At 39.4% G+C, this 17,362-nt stretch overlaps 1 protein-coding gene across 1 annotated transcript in view; it reads right to left on the bottom strand.

Annotated features, from left to right (window-relative positions):
• LOC109912430 (BTG3 associated nuclear protein) overlaps positions 1-17,362 on the bottom strand; it is a 110,782-nt gene that overhangs the window by 47,024 nt on the left and 46,396 nt on the right. Inside the window, exon 6 of the mRNA XM_048605975.1 lies at positions 15,814-15,989. Coding sequence (XP_048461932.1) covers positions 15,814-15,989 — 176 coding nt within the window. The remainder of the gene's footprint in view (positions 1-15,813; positions 15,990-17,362) is intronic.

The raw sequence follows: 17,362 nt of genomic DNA, 5'->3' as shown, positions 1-17,362 counted from the left end.
TGTAGAGACTGCTGTGTTCATCCAGCTCTACACCTTGTTATCTTCTATAATGTCCAGCTGGCTGACCCCATTACAGTCTCTACATGAGGAAATCTCAGACACATAACCCAGTTTAAAAGATTAATGGATAGTGTTCATGCAGAACTCTGCAGGAACAGGTCATTGACAGCATATCTGTGAAGTTTATGTTATTTAGCACTTCAAGACAGACTACTGCAAAATTTGATACAATCTAATGAGGACCTTCAATTGGGTTCTGAAAGCCTGACGAAGTGACAAATCATGAGAGATCCCTCTCTACGCAAGTAGCACCCTCTATATCTGATGCATCCATCAAGATATCCTCGAAAATTATCCTACTCTCTAAAATCATGCAACTCAATGTTTTCTTAGCCAAACCATCAGCCTTCAAAGAATAAAACATCACAATTAATTTACAGAATACATTTTTCTTTAGTATGAAGTAAAAACTTTGTATTCTATTTTCTAGGAAAAAAATTAGTCTACTTCACTAAAAAGGCAAGCAAAAATCACGGGTTAACAAATTTGCTTAAAAAACACCAGATGTTTTCCTCAAAATAAACTACATTAACGTTGAGACCTCAATACCCACAACCCGAGCTACAGATCTACTCCAAAAGAAAGAAGAAACCTTAGAAAACTACATTAATATAGTATAACTATTGTCTTGGAGCATGGCATAATACACCATAATGAAATTATTTGAAGTAAATCAGCTTGGATAGAGACCAATTTTCTTTCCCAATAAATGTGCTAGCTTGAGGTTTAAATTTAAAATGGTGTCACAAATGAATAGATGTTAAATTTATATTGATAATTTAAACACATTAAGAGGAGTCACATTTGAGGTTCAATTCAATAAAAACAGTAACGCAAACCTTTTTAAAAAAAATAGGATGAAAACAAACAACACCCCTCCAAAGCCTAAGAATTCAAATGAGGTAAGACAAAAATGGCTGATATCATTCATCCTCCCAGAGATCTACTTCAGTTACCAGTTAATCTAAGTTGGCGAGGATCCTAAATTCAATTAAACATATCAGGCCCTGAACAAGAAGGCCCAAGTGTGCATTAGCAATTGGTTCCCAGACCTTATGTCAATACTGAAGGTGAGATGCCATAGCTGGTTCTGCTTCTCCAGGCAGTCTCTGACAGGAATAATTAATCCTTGACTAGCTGGCCCACACTCAAGTTCCAAGAGAACAACCAGCATCTCCATAGAAATGGGAGGTGGTCCTGCTTCTCCTAGTGCCACAAGGACTCTTTAAAAAAAATTAAACAGATAAAACTTTGGGTTTTGCCCGTAGGCTTCTAATTTCTCAAATAATTCAAATTTACATTCATATTTTCAAAGATTCTAATGTTCTCTTTTTACAGATGTCACAGAGGTCTTGCATGGAAAAGACCTTCCTAAGTTAATTTTTTTTCTTCCTTATTAAAAATATAAAAATTGCTGTTTGAGTAGATATACAGTGCGAACAGCAAAGAAAATAACATCTATTTATATAGAAACTTCAATAAGTTGCAGTATTTTGAGCAATACATCAAATGTACAACTTTACAATACCTTTGCTTGCACTTTATGGACTGTTTGTAAAAATAAAAGCATTTTAAAAATAAGCCTTGCTTTAAAAATTCAGAAATCATATTTCACAATTTGAAGCTTAGTAGCCACGAGCAAGGAAAGCCCTTAATGTTTTACATGCTTTAACACAGCACTGGATTTTGTTAGGACAGCAAGAACCCAGTCAAAAAGGCTGGAAAAATTGGATACACTCCATCTCAGACATCTGGGACCCTAGCCGCATTAGAGGTCCATTTTGGAAGTAAATTAGCTGTCATGAGGGCATCATCCCTTGAACAGACAAGTTCAATGCTGCCAGCCAATTAGAGGGCCAGGATTTCTTAGGCCTTGGCAGAGCCACTGGAAGCAGAAGTCAGGGCTGGGACTTCAGCCAACTGAGAGGACCCTTTCAGCATTGTCTTTGGAAGGCAAGTAGAGTATAGGGCTGTTGGGGCTAATTATGCAGACTCCAGCGAGGAGGGGTTGATGGTGAGGGTGGTGTTGAGAGTTGGTAAGGAGTTGGTGGAGGCATAGGAAGTAGACATAGGCTGTTTTGGAGAATATCTTGGCAGGAAGCAGCCCCTAACTAGCCACATTTTGGCACATTTGCCTTGGCCGGAAGCACTCCATCACATCTTCCCACTTCACTAGACCCTCTTGCATCCCAATATAACTCTAAAGGGATGCTAAAATCTAGCGTCAGCATGGCTGTAAAAGTTCAGTGGACTACCATGTGGATTAACTCAACAAAATAACTGCCTTAGAGGTTCAAAAGTTCTACTCTCAAACTACTGGTGAATTTTGCGAACTAAACGTTGCCAATTAGATTTTAGTAGTACTCAAGAATACAGTACAGAAAAATCACTATATAGAAACAGTTTCTGATGACTAAAACTTTTTTGTAAGTAATCTACAATCCATGCTAGTATGTTACCTCCTCGCATGACACCCAAATGCCTTTTAGAAATCCATGGTATATTTGGGTTTGGAAAAGCATTTGATAAGGTGCCATATCAAAGGTTGCTTAAAAACAAGATTTTACGGTACAAGGGTAATACATGCACATGCATAGGATTGCTTAGCTAACATGAAGTAAAGACTGAATTTAAATAGGTCATTTCAAGTTGGCAAGACATGACCATTGGAGTACCATTGAGATCAGTGTTTGGTCTCAATTATTTAAAATTACTTGGATGTCTACAAAAGGGATATACTCAAGTTGCGAATGGACAATGGGAGGATTATGTGGGAATACGTGAAACTGATATAGAGAATAGAAAAACAAGATTTTTTTTAAGTGAACAGAGGTGGCAGAACTCTGACGTAAACAGGACTCCTTGGCCTAGTACATGAATCACAAAAAATTAGTATGCCAAACTGCAAACGATCAGAAAGGCAAATGGAAAACTGGCCTTCACTTTAAGGAGAATATAAAAATGGGGAAGGATTGTATCAGAGATAGTAGGAACTGCAGATGCTGGAGAATCCTATCGCAGCCATTTCTGAAGAAGGGCCTAGGCCCGAAACGTCAGCCTTCCTGCTCCTATGATGCTGCTTGGCTTGCTGTGTTCATCCAGCTGTACGCCTTGCTGTCTCATAAAAATGGGGAAGCTTTGTTACAGCTGTGCAGGACATTGGTGAGACCACATATATAGCACTATGTATAGTTATGGTCTCCATACCCAAGAAGAATACAACTGCATTGGAAGTAATTCAGTTAACATTCACTTGGCTGATTTCTGGGACAAAGGGGTTATATGATGTAGAACAATTCAACTGGTTATACTTATTCTCATTGGAACTCATAAGAATGAGATATGACCTTATTGAAAGATGATCCTGAGGGCATTTGATAGAGTGCATGCTGAAAGGATGCTTCCCCTTGAGCAAGACTAAAACAAGGATCACTGTTTAAAAATAAAATGTCACCTGTTTTACAAAGAGATGAGGGGGGATTTTTTTTTTCTCTCACTACTCTGCGGAATGTGTTTTCTCAGGGAGCAGTGGATATTAGGTCAGTGAATAAATTCAAGGTTAAGTAGATTCTTGACAGGCAAGCAAGTCAATTATTATGTTCAGCAAAAATACAGTTTATTAAAATACAGCCACAATCTGATCAACCACAATATTAATCAAATGAGGGGCCATATGATCTATTCCTGGTCCTAATTCATATATTGCTATAAATGTATTTGGACTAATTAATAGATTCCAAAATATTTAATTTTTCCACTGAATACAGAATATTTTTTGTTTACATTTTTAACTTTTTCCTTCCTTTTTTTATGACAGCTCTCCAAAATAAATAGTATTCTGCAGGAAGATATGGGATAATTTTCTGCCAGGCATCTATCTGTGGCATTCATGACAGAGTGCCCACAAGGATCAAAGAATACAATAGCATCCCCTACAGTCCATGTGATGAATGTAGTTTGCCATTTTAAATTGTATTTAAACTTTGGGGTCAGGCACATTAATACAAATATAATAGTAGATGATAAAGACATGCATTTAATATGAGCAGGTTTATGTTTGCAAGTACACATGTACAATATACATATTAATACAGCAAGCAGTTAAACAGGCAATTGATGTAGATTGATTAAACACAAGAGTGGATATAAAGGGAAAGCAAGGTGGGATTGGTGTGTGGAAGGAGTTGCAAGACTTAGTTGAGAAGCACTACACACAAACTGTCTTAGTTTCTGGTTCAGAATTCAAAATACATACATATATGACACATGATCATACCTGCAGTAAGTTTTAATTTTTGCACACAATCCAATATTGCTATGGATCCTCTTTAATGAGAGAATACAGAGGAAGAAGATACTAACTAATTTTGGAAGACTGGTTTCAACAGAAGTGATAGTCATTTGGTTTCTACAATGGATAGACGATTCACAATGTCAGTTTTACATCTCAGCGACAGTTGACAACATCTCCAATATCTTTTTACTGGGCATTATGAATATACAGGAAGCTAATTTTGAACTTCATCATACATGCAATAGACTAAAAGACAACAAAAGTAGTGGGTTAATATTTTCCTTTGTAGGATCCAAGTGAGGTAGGGATCAGGATATGGAACTGAGGCCACAATCCAACTCCCACATCTGGCTGAGCAGTTCAGAATCCAAGTGTGTAACTAATTGCTGGAGCCTGAGACTTCCAGACATTACAATATTCCAAACAAAAAACACCCAGCAATTCAAGAGACAGCAATGACTATTTCAGCTAACTGCAATGCATCATCACTTGCCACTGATGTAATGTAGTTTGTATTTAACATTTAGTAAATACATAGTCAGCCACTGTGGTTGTCTGGTTGGGATGTCTGACCAATTAAAACTCTTCATACTCAGAATTCTGCACTGATTTTGTATTTGCTAGTTGCTTTACTTAGCAGAGGCACTAAGTTTAGACTGCAGCACTAATCAACAGACCGAAAGTAAAGCAATTTTTGTGACCCCATTTAACTCTCAAACTCAGAAAATAAGCATACAATGCTATCAGCACAAAAAGGTTTTGTAAAGGTTCTCATGTAGTTTTGTGCATGTAAAAAGCAACTGACTTTCAAGATTCAAAAAGTAATCTGAAAACATAGAAAGAGACCCCAACCAAGTTAAAAACAAACAAGTCAATAGCACATCACATTCCCTGTAAACTTCAAATAAATGCACTAACAATATGAAAAGAGACATGGTTTAATGAGATATCAGCAAGGCCCTGTTTCCTTTTACTGAAACCTATCTTATTTTCCAGCTACTTGCCTTTGAACAATTATAGCTGTTAAATAATTGCTTGATTCAAAGTAGATTAATTTATTCACTGTTGACAGTAATCACCACACTACAGAATTACAATAAATACACAATTGCAGGGAAAAGTCTGTCACTTTGAAAGACTTCACAGTTTCAACCGATGACAACATTTAAACTAGAAGTGCAAGGTGATATGCCCTGAAAAAATAGACAAATAGCTGTCTGTAGGCCCAGATTTCACTCGTGATGATCCTGGCATGGACAATGGGCCCTCAATCCCTTCAATCATGACAACAACCTCAAGAAGCCACAAAGACAGAGGTGACTCTTGGACAGATACATGAGGCCCTATAAGGGCTGGAACCCTTCAGCTCTCAGGCAACTGGAATGGCAACTACCAAGGTCACATAAAGCAAGAGTGGTAAATGGATTTCTTCTACACTGGCTCCTTCTGCAGAGAAGCACAGCATTCGAGGACATGTAAGCTTAAGTCTACCTAGTCGCTCATTTATGATAGCCAATGATGTGGCAGAACACAACTTAAGTGTGTCAGTCAGAAGTAATGTATGCCATTGTACAGGATCTCCTGCAATTATTTCTGTATACTGAGTACTCATCAGTTGGAATGCTCTCAAAGAATGCAGCAGAAAATTGGGGACCACAAGTGGTCAATGTCTTGTGCATGCCTTAGCCTAATGTCATGACAGGTTCAATGCTGCTGAGAGCTTGCCATTAGAACCTTAGGAACAAGCCAACTTAATTGTTTAGAAGGGTGCCTAATGAAGGCCAAGGAGAAACTTCTTTTGCATGCTGCATTTAGTTCCCTCATCTAAACTGATCCCTCTAGTACTTCACTAGTCACTACGTGCCATTCAGTAAAAGACCTATTTACTCTTACTGTTTCCTGTCTGCTAACCAATCTTGTATCCATCTCAATACATAATTTTACACATTACTCTCTTATGTGGGGCTTTGTTAAAACCTTCTGAAAGTCCAAATAAACCACATCCACTGGCATCCCTGATCAATTCAACTAGTTACATCCTCCAAGAATTCCATTAGATTTGTCAAGCATGATCTCCCTTTCATAAATCTGATCTGTCCAATCCTGCCACCAATTGCTCAGCTATTAGTTCTTTTCTAATAGATTATTGTACCTTCCCTACTACTGACGTCAGACTCACTGGTCTAATTCCCTGTTTTCTTTTTACTTGCCTTTTTAAATAGTGAGGTCACATTGGCTATCCTCCAATTTATAGGAACTGTTCGATAATCTAAAGATTCTTGGAAGAAGACCACCATTTCATTCACTATTTCTAGGGGCACTTCAAGTACTTTGTGATGAGATTATCAGACCTTCAATCCCATTAATTTCTCCAACACCACTTCTCTACTAATACAGCTTTACTTCAGTTCCTTTCTCTCTCTATAATTTCATTGGTCCTGTTTAGCTGAGCAAAAGCTCTGCTCTCCATATCTTATCTTGCACAGAGCTTACTCAACCATCACTTCTCTGTTAGATAATCTATTTTGGCTCCTGATACTGGAGGTCTTGATTTTAAAATTCTCGATTACCATCAGATAAGAGGGCAAGTAAAACACAACCTCTTTATCCCTCTTCATTTGACTGCATAGGCTTTTGTTTTTAAAAATATGCTTGCTAATTTAGTGTTTAACTTTTTGCATGTTGCAAATGTCATAGATACAATTAGGACAGTTTCTTGATTTTTCTTAAAAAACAAGAAGGATATTTTTTACTTACCTTGGAGTGTTTTTAATACTTAGCCTGGGTAAAATAGTCCAATAAAGATTAAAGTTATAATGTTCTCATAGTTTGATAATTTGGCCAAATCCAAGGGTGAGCTCTTCCACATTTGTCATTGATGTTGTATGAAGATATAGACAAACGCCAGCCTCCGGGTGTTGGCAAAACTGAATCGGAGGACTTGCAGTGTGTAACAGATGTAGACCTTACTGAGGTGTCAGAGGCTATGCATGGCCATAGGTGGATGAATAACGGCAGAGTGCAGTCAGACCAGGTCCTACTATGCCTCAGGTGTGTGAACACATGGCTTCCAACATAAAGAGATTTGCAACTGCCATAGAAAGCTAGATCCAGCACAAAACTCAGTGACTGTTAAGTTTTTGCATGGCCAGGTAAGTGGGTGCTGGTCACCTGGTGCCCTCTCGAGATGCATCTCCATCTCTGGTAAACACCAAAGATACCCTCGTACACAAGATGCTGCAAATTGCCACATATAGCGTCATATCTCAAGGTGCTCACAGGATAAACAGGTGCCCCTCAGTCTCTCTGCCGGTGATTCAATTACATGTCCAGTGGAAGTAGAACAAAATTAAACTTCTGAGCTGTTGAAAAAGTTGTGTGTTGGGGCCCTATAAAACAGAGAAGCCCAGAGGACAGATGCCAAGGTCCTTATGTGGCCACAGGACACTACGTCGAACAGCCAGTTCCCACTACAGCTACAGATGGAGACATCACACCTCGCTGGAGGACTTAGAAATGCATTAGAAAGAGCACATAAATGCATCAGGGTGCAAAGATGTTTAAACCTTTGATGTTCATGAATGATTACTTTACTTCATCAAATTATGATTGTGTGTTTATTCATGAACTTTATTCAGTGTCTCAAGGCTACTGAATAGCTTTGACAACCCTTGCACCCTTATACCTGTTGTGGTGTTAAGGTCAACTGTGGCCATCTCAATATAGGGGCACTGAGCTCGGACATGATGGCTGACAGACAGCAGCAAGTAATATGAGACACTTAGGAGAAATGCCTATGTTTATAAGCAGCATACTGTCCAAAGGACCTTATGCCTACCTTCTGAATTTTGTCGTCATGAGCCTCCCTAGCACACATCTTCAAGACTGCAAGCTCTTTTGGTGCAACCAGATTTTCCTGCACTTCTTGTCACAACAGGAACAAGTCTCCTACATATCCTCTGAATGCATGGTGTCACGTTTCTGCTGCGCTAGGTTGCAGGGAAGGTAGTAGACAAAGATTCTGGAAAACCTCACTGGGGCATATTGCAGGGTTCCTCTGGGACATCTGGGAAATGAAATTTCATCGTCAAATCCTGCTGTCTGTTCGATTGTGGTCTGGGTCAACCCATGGCAAATATTATACTATTCCTCAGCTTTAGTGTGAAAGGTCATCAGCAAAGACAGACGACAGCCATGTCTCGTGGGTACCCCTTGTCAGTGAGGGATCCATCCACTGCAACGTGTGAGGGACTTAAACAATGGCAGCAGGGGGCTCTGGCAAACATATGCATCCTGAATGCTGCCCAGAGAACAAATGAACAAACCTGCAGGATACATCTTCAATGATCATATATCAAATAGACATTTATAGAGAGAAGAGAAAGTCCATCCTGTCAATGAATGCAACAGGTTGGTGCAATAGAGCTTTGATGGTCATGTGCAATCTACTATATGATAACATTTGTGGAAAACTTGTAAAGGTCCAAATCCAACAGACTTCTCGGTCCCATCATCAGGATCACTTCAGAATTGCAAAAACTCTTCAGCCTTCTTAAACAATATGGCAGTCACTGTCTTAATGCATTGCTTTGCAACTACTTGGGATATCCCCACTCCTCCCCAGCAGATTCTTGGATGGAGCCAAACATGGTTAAATTCAGTGCTACTGTGATTTTCACTGGCATTAAGGACCCACCCAATCTCATTGTGCAATGCTACAGAACAATATGAAGTCAAAGATCATTGGCAGACTCCCAGATCGCAGTCTTCTCGGCACAGTCACCGACAAGTAATACATCCAACTTCTATATAGTCGAGTACATGACACATCATTTGCTGCCTCTATCCAACTGTTTTTTCATTCAGTTATCAGATATGAGCATCACTGGCTAGCCGCATTTATCGTACAAATGTCAATGTAACATGGTGAGCTGCCTCCCTAAACTGCTGCAGACCATTTTTGTAGAAAAGCCCACAATGATTTTTTTTATGCGTGTGCGGGGGGTGGGGTTCCACATTTCTGACCCAACGACACTGAAGGATAATTGATATATTTCCAAGTCAGGGTGGTGAGTGGCTTGGAGGGGTCGTGCAGACGATGTTATCCTATGCATTGGTTGCACTTGTCTTTCTAGGCAGTAGAGATCATGAATTTGGAATGTGTTATCTAAGGAACATTTGTAATTTTATGCAGTGCATCTTATAGATTGGACACACTGCTCCTTAGTGTCAGTAGTGGAGGAAATGAATGTTTGTGGATACAGTATCAATCAAACAGGCTGCTTTGCCTGGATAATTTCAAGCTTCTTGGCTGTTGTCGGAGCTACATTCACCCAGGCAAGTGCTAGGTATTCAATTACACTCCTGACTTGCACCTTTGTAGACCGTGAACAGGCTTTGGGGAGTCAAGAGGTGAGTTAGTCACTGCAGGATTCCTAGCCTCCGATCTGCTCTTGTGGCCACAGCATTTGCATGGCTAGTCCAGTTTATTTTGTTGTTCCCCATGGTGTCCTGCGGTGGCCTGCCTAGCCATATTTTGGTCCTTTTGCTCTCCTACTACCCATAGTGTATCCCTCATCCACACCTCTCCTTCACGGGTGTGGGTTGAGAAAGATTTGGTGGTTGAGTCTCATCATTGGGTGATACCCTTTCCACCAGCTGCTGCTCTTGGATGCAACATTCAAATGTTGCCCCTTGACTTCTCAGAGCTTCTCCTTTACATCTATGTTAACCTTCTCTCTCCTTTTGACAGAAAATTTCAACTCGATGCAAAGGAGGCCCAAAATAGCTGAAATTCTCCTTAGAGACTAAGGCCTATCTGGAAACTACCACTTTTTAATTGTCAGGTAACAATGACATGTAGTCAACCTTCATTGCTCCTTAAATTCAGTGAACAGCATTTAATTCAATTCAGAGATAGTTAATTCAACTTAATAATGTTTCAAACAATCCAAATTACTTGTTGGGTGCCTCACTGTTCCCAATCACCCACATGATTTATTTCAGAGTTCACAATGTCAGACCTCCAGTGGAATTCTATGCATGCTGCCCCATCTACCACTCTAAACACACACACATGCACCCTGTCACAGTTTCAACTCCAGTGGCCTGCTTTAAATTCCGGCAAAGTTTGTAGAATTAGGCAAGGCTAATTTTAATGCAATGAGGCAGAGACTGTCCATAGTGAATTGTGGAAGTCTATTAATTGGTGAAATTAAAGACACTGGAAGATACTCAAAATTTAGCAATTCAATACAGAACCAGGTTACATCCCTGAGGGAAAAGAGTACCATTTTCAAAGACAACAGCCTTAGGTGACTGAAGAATTAACAGACAATATAAAGCTAAAAGAAAAAGCATACAAAATGTATATAAAATTCAAAAAGTAGTTCAAATCCCGGTGAACAAAGAACAATGAAAAGTGAAAAATCAGACAGCAAGACCTTAAGAAGGAAGTATGAAAATAAATTCACAAAGGATGTCAGAATCTCAGCAGAGTGTTTTATAACGGTATTATAAGAAAAGAGATGGCGGTCAGGAGTGAAGTGAGCCCTTGACAACAGGTGGAAGTAAAATTATCAATAAGGAGATAACAAAGTGTAGAGCTGGATGAACACAGCAGGCCAAGCAGCATCAGAGGAGGAGGAAAGCTGACGTTTCGGGCCTAGAAGACCTTGGCAGAAGACATGTGTCATGCCACACATCCCAAGGAAACAAATATTGTAAGAAGATACAGGATTCACCAATATTAACAATTTTATGAAGTTGCTTCATATTCATTCTTGCTTAGAGGCCTTCAGATTTGAAGTTGGAGGAAAATTGATTTATTTCAAAGCTTGTTGAAATACCTGGAATGCCTTCTTTGAAAGAAGTTACTGAAACATCACTATAGACATTGGCATTTTTGTTTTAGAAACAAGGCTTCATATTAATCATGATTGGCCATAACTGCAGGTTCTGCCGCTGACCTCACTGGTGCTGTCTGAGTAATGATGAGATGGAGTGTGCTTTGGTATCTGGAATTAGTTGGGAACAACAAGCCTGAGTGGAAGGGCTGCCAGGTTCATATCATCTGCTTCTGAAAAGAAAATCCTTTTGTCATTTTGGGGGAAACATATTTGCCCTTTTAAAAGCGTGACTGAAGAAAGGAGCGTGACCACAGTGAGAAGAGACTTCAGCTGAGTGAGTACATCTGGGAATTTGGTTCGAAGTGGGAATTCAGTGTAGAGGAGCTTTAAGTTACTGCAAGGAATAAATTCTCCAAGGTGAGAAGTGAGCAGGAGGAGATAAAAGACACACTTTAAGAGACTATCTGCAGGGGGACCAGTGTGGTGTGGTATCATGAACCACAATGTGATAAGAATGTAGGGAGGGCAGCAAATTGGGGCATATTTATATCCTTCAAAATAAAAGTATGGTCTTTGATTTGTGGTAAGAATGCCAGTATTTTTCTCCTCTTTTTTCCTTATGAATAGCTTATGTCTAAGATTCTGGAAAAAAATTACAATAAAGTGCAAAGAACAGGGATTCTAATATAATGATTTTTTTTAAATGATAGCAATGGCAAAGTAAGTGATGCATTGCTGCTGTGGCACATGGGAGCTGTTGGACGCTGACACAATAGAGTGAACCTGTTTTGCAGCTTGAGGAACCCCAGGTCTGAGTCAAGAAGCTGGAAGCTGCAATGTTGAAGACATTGTGCCAAAGAGAAGGGGAAAATTACCTGGGCACTTTATTCTAGTAGGCCATCACATCCCTCAGATGAGGATTCAAATTTGGTCTGTGATCAGCTACATGGTGTGACTGCAAATGAACCATGTATTGGGACACTAGAGATTGTTCCAAAGTGGTTTGGAAATGACGTATCTCAGATGTAATGTTACTCATCTTTTACTCATTCGTGCAATGTGGACATCATTGGCTAGGACAGTAGTTATTGCCCATTTATAGCTACATTTGACAAAGTGGTGATAAGTTGTCTTCCGAACCACTGCAGTCCATTTGATGGAAGTAGATGCTCAATGCCATTAAGGGTTTCCAGGATTTTGACCCAGCAATGCTGAAGGGATAGCAATCTATTTCAAAATCAGAATGATTAGTGGCATGGAGGAGATGCTTGGCTTCCCAAGCATCTGCTACTATTGTTCTTTTAGATGGTAGTGGCCAAATATTTAGAAAGTGCTGTCTAAGGAGTCTTGGTGAATTTTTACAGTGCGTCGTGTAGTTAGTACACACAGCTTTACTGAGTATCAGTGGCAGAGGGAGTGAATGCTTATAGATTTGGTGCAATCAAGCAGCTGTTTGTCCCAGATGTTGTCAGCCTTGAGTGTTGTTGAAGCTGCACTCATCCAGATAAGGGAACAGAGGTGGGAAGTTTCATCAAACTCCTGACTTGCGCATTGTAAATGGGATATTCTTTGGGGGAGATGAGTTAGGGCAAGCATGATTCTTAGCTTCTGACTTCTTCTGTAGCCACAGTTTTTGTGTGGTTAGTCCAGTTCAGTTTTTAGTCAATGGTAACTCCCAGGATAATTAATCATGGGGTCTATAAGATGTCAATGCCATTGTACGTCAAAGGATCATGTTAAATTCTCTCTTGTTAGATATGGTTATTGGCTGGCACTTGTATGGTGTGAAAGTTATTTGCCAATTGTCAGCCCAAACCTGGATATTTGCTGCATTTGGATAAAGATTACTTCAGTACGAGTCATTGTGAATGGTGCTGAAGATCATGCACTCATCAGTGAGCAACCCCCTTCTGATCTGATGATGGACGGAAGGTCATTGATAAATGCTGAGATATCTTGGAGTTGAAATGACTGACCTCCAATAATCATTACTATCTTCTTATATGCCAGGTATGACTCCAACGGGAGTGTTATCTCACTGATTCTCATTGACTCTAGTTTGATAGGACTACGAATCATACTCGGTCAAATGCAGTGGTGAGGTCAAGGGCTGTCACTCATCGCCCCTTTGGAATTCAGTTCTCTTGTCCATGTTTGAACCAAGTTTGGCCCTACCAGAACCCAAACTTGAACACTAGTGTGCAGCTTGTTGTTTGATAGCCCTTGTTGGTAACATCTTCAATACTTTACTACTGATCGAATGTACATTTATGGGTGTAAAGTGGCCGGTTTGCGTCCATCCTGCCTGTGTGTACGCAGGACATAACCTGGTCAATTTTACATATCGCTGTGTACAGACTAGTGCTTTCAGTGTACTGGAACAACTTGGCTCAGGGGCACAGCAAGTTCTGGAACACAAGTCCTCAATACTATGGCCGGTATGTAGTCAGGACCCATAACCTTTACAGTATCTTGTGTCTCCAGCCGTTTCTTGATATCATGTGGAGTGAATCAAATCGACTAAGGGCTGGCATCAGTGATGCTGGGACCCTCTGGAAAAGGCCAATGTGGATCACCCACTCAGGACTTTTGGCATAAAAATGTTTTAAATCCTTCAGCTTTCTCTTACACTGATATGCTGGGCACCCATTCATTGAGGATCACTTGTGGGGTTGGCTTCACCAGTGAGTTGATTGTCTACTACCATTCACAGCTGGAGGTGTTCAGGACTTAGATCTCATTTGCTGATTGTGGAAATTCCACAATCACTTGCTGCTTGTACTGTTTGTCATGCAAGTAGTCCTGCTTTCTACTTTCACATGGTTGACACCCATTTTTAGGTACACCTCATTCTGTTCTGGGCAGGCTCTCCTGCACTTTCCATTGAACAAAAGTTGATCACCTGGCTTGATGGTAATTGTAGAGCAATAGATACACCAGACCACGGGGATGCAGAATGCTTTTGCGTATCATTCTGCTGCCAATAGCCTACAATGATTCATGGATGCCCAGGCTCAAGTTACTAGATTGGTTTGAAGTCTATCCCATTTTGTACAGTGAAACTGCCAAACAATATGATGGATGGTCGCCTCAATGTGAGGATGGGACTTCATCTCCTCAAGGACTGCGCAGTGGTCACCTTTACATACACTGTCATAGAAAGGTGCATTTGCAGCAAAAGAGATTGGCGAGGATGAGGTCAAGTACATTTCTACCTCCTTTCCTCGTTAATTGCCATAGACTCAGTCTAGCAGCTCAATCAGTTCAGTCAGCAATGGTGTTACTGAGCTAGTCTTAGTGATCAATATTGAAATTCCTGCAGCGAGAGTGCATTCTGCATCGTTACCACTGTCAGTGCTTCATCGAGGTGGTGTTAGACATGGAGGAATACTGATTGTTCAACTGGCCATGGTAGTCAGCAGGAAGTTGCCCATGTAGGACCTAATACCATTAGACTTCATGGGGTGCAGAGTCGACATCACTCTCCCAGGCCAACTTCCTCCCAACTATATACCATTGTGTTACCACCTCTGCTGGGTTGGTCCTGTTGGTAGAACAGGACATATTCAGAAATGGTGCTGGTGTTATCTGGAGTAGTGTGCGTAAGGTACAGTTCTGCGAGTATGACTATGTCAGGCTGTTGTTTCATTAGTCTGTGATTCAGCTCTGGCAATTTTTTCAAGATACTGGCAAGGAGGACTTTGGTTATTGTCAAGGCCACCATTGGGGTTTCCACTGCCTACATCAAAGCCAATACTTGTTTCATCACTTTGAGACAGTTTAGTCATAGATTATAACCAAATGGCATCCTAGGCCATTTCAGAGGGTTGTGGTAGAATTCAAATCTAAGTTCCCAGGACATTTCCAGAGTTTCTGTATTACTAGTCCAGTGACAATACCACTATCCCATCTCCTCTCCTGTACTAAACAGCCAAGTAATATGTAATGGGCCTATTTATTGTTCATCAAGATTGAACCCATCTACCACCAGAGACTTTTTGTGGATGTCCTCCCCCATGTGATATCAGTCACCTAAACTGATACTAGCAACTAGAATTAGTGGCAGTGAAGATACCCAATGCTTCCCAGAACGTTCAAGCAAAAACCAAAAGTATGAAGGCCACATTTTCCTCCAATGTCCATCTAATTGCACTGTGTAAACTGTTGGAAAATCCTTTCTCATGATATCACACACTAACTCCCAAATAGAAGGGAAGAGGAAAAGAGGTGCAAAATAGAAAAAAAGTACCAGCAACCTGAAGACATCAGATGAATTTTTTTAAAAAAGTGACCGATGAAATCGCAGATCTGAAACATTAATGCAGTTTCTCAAAAGATGCCGCCCAGCTAGCAGTATTTCCAGCATTTCCTGTTTTTATTATAGAAAGTGACCGTAACTTGTGCTATGTGCAATGTCTCTGGAGATCAGCCAGTTCTTTTGGATTTCCCACAAGTACCAAGAAGCTTTTAAACAAAGCATTAACAACTGACGAAAAGGGAAACAAAGCACTTCTACAAGTTAACTTAAAAGGGAAGCCATACACTATTTCTATAAGCGGTGTTACTTTCAACAATGATTTGTTTTCAAAGTTTAGATACTCTAATGCCTACCTTCAGAATTCAATGTAATGAGTGTAACATTTGGGGCCAAGTTCTGACCACCTGATTGACCACTATTTGAAACGGTGTCACTTGTTTCAGATCCACTCTCAACATCTTCAGTATGGCTATCTTCATGGCCAGGAACCTTCACAATTATTGTGTTTTGTCTCCTCCCTGGCATTGAACTTAATTGTCCCAAAACAGGAAAAAAATACAAAAGTAACAAAGCAACCTGTTAGCCTGTATGTTACTGACAGATCAATAACAATCAAAACTGTAGTTAGGGATTTATCATTAATCATATGGTTTGCAAATTGTTAACATTAATTCTAAAATAATTCTCTCTCAGTAGGTAAATTCTATGAAACCATATAAACATAGTTCATAACTGTATATTCAAAAAATCTGCAAAAGATTTGGCAGATGTCATACATTTTCACTTAATTGAGAAATAATCATTTTAATTCTCCTTACATCTGGGAGCACAGAAACCATTTTTTTATAAAGGGAAAATTAATTAAATGCATTTTAAAAGAACTCCAACTTGCTTGCTACATACAAAGGAACTGCAAAAAAATATCGTACCACTGCACTTTTGAATTTAACAGTGCCAGAAGTACTGGGTTACAAGATTCATCATACAAGTCAAATACTTTCATAAATCTTGGTCTTTTGCTTTACATTCTACTTAGCAAGTACACATTTTTACTTTCCAGATTTTTATTTTTGAGAGAAAGTTTGGAGAACATTTATGATAATGGAATATGGTCAGCATGTTACACGTCTTTTGGGTTTTCATTTTAAAATTTTTGCTCATTTTAAAAAACACTATAAAGAAGAAATTGCCATTTGATGATAACGACAGATTAAGTTTCAAATTTCATAATGCATTAGGAACGAAAATACAGGCAAATGCTAAGTATTAATTCACTTAGATTCACTCAGAGTATGGAGACGAAAGTTATTTTTAAAAATGAATTACAATTGCATTGGAAGCTAGTGACCAAATATCAATAAGCATGTTTAAATAGAAATTGTTTCCAGTTCTTGGAAACTGTGCTTTTAAAGAATGTTCTGTTTGTCTAAATTTTAAAATTTTAGTAAAAGGACTGTCTCAAACTTGTTTTGAGACCTTCAAACATAGCCTCCAGCATACCCTCCAAGATTTAACTCCATGTTTAACCAGCTACTAGAAAATGAAATGTGCAGTACCAGCATACCATAGCATCATTCGCCATTATCCTTGATAGGAAGCATATTTACATAAAACCATTTCCCTGCTTGATACTCAGCACACAAAATGTCTGAATAATAAAGAAAATTACTACGGTGTAAAATTTCCGGGTTTTTTTGTCTAATTATGACTTGGTAAACTGCAATTGGACGTTTTATATAGATGCTAAACATGCTGAGACCTATTGCGCAGAACTGCAACAATCATGTAGGATTTATTTTTCACTGGTAAATACAGAAGATTGTCTAACCAAAATCACAGAATTATTTTAAAAATATTTAAATTTTAGCAATTATCTTAAGTGAACAAATAATAACCTACTAT

This window comes from Rhincodon typus, chromosome 15, assembly GCF_021869965.1.
Source record: "Rhincodon typus isolate 14 chromosome 15, sRhiTyp1.1, whole genome shotgun sequence".
NCBI lineage: Eukaryota > Metazoa > Chordata > Chondrichthyes > Orectolobiformes > Rhincodontidae > Rhincodon > Rhincodon typus.
Note: the sequence above shows the minus strand (reverse complement) of the source record. Positions and strands in the feature narration are given on the sequence as shown.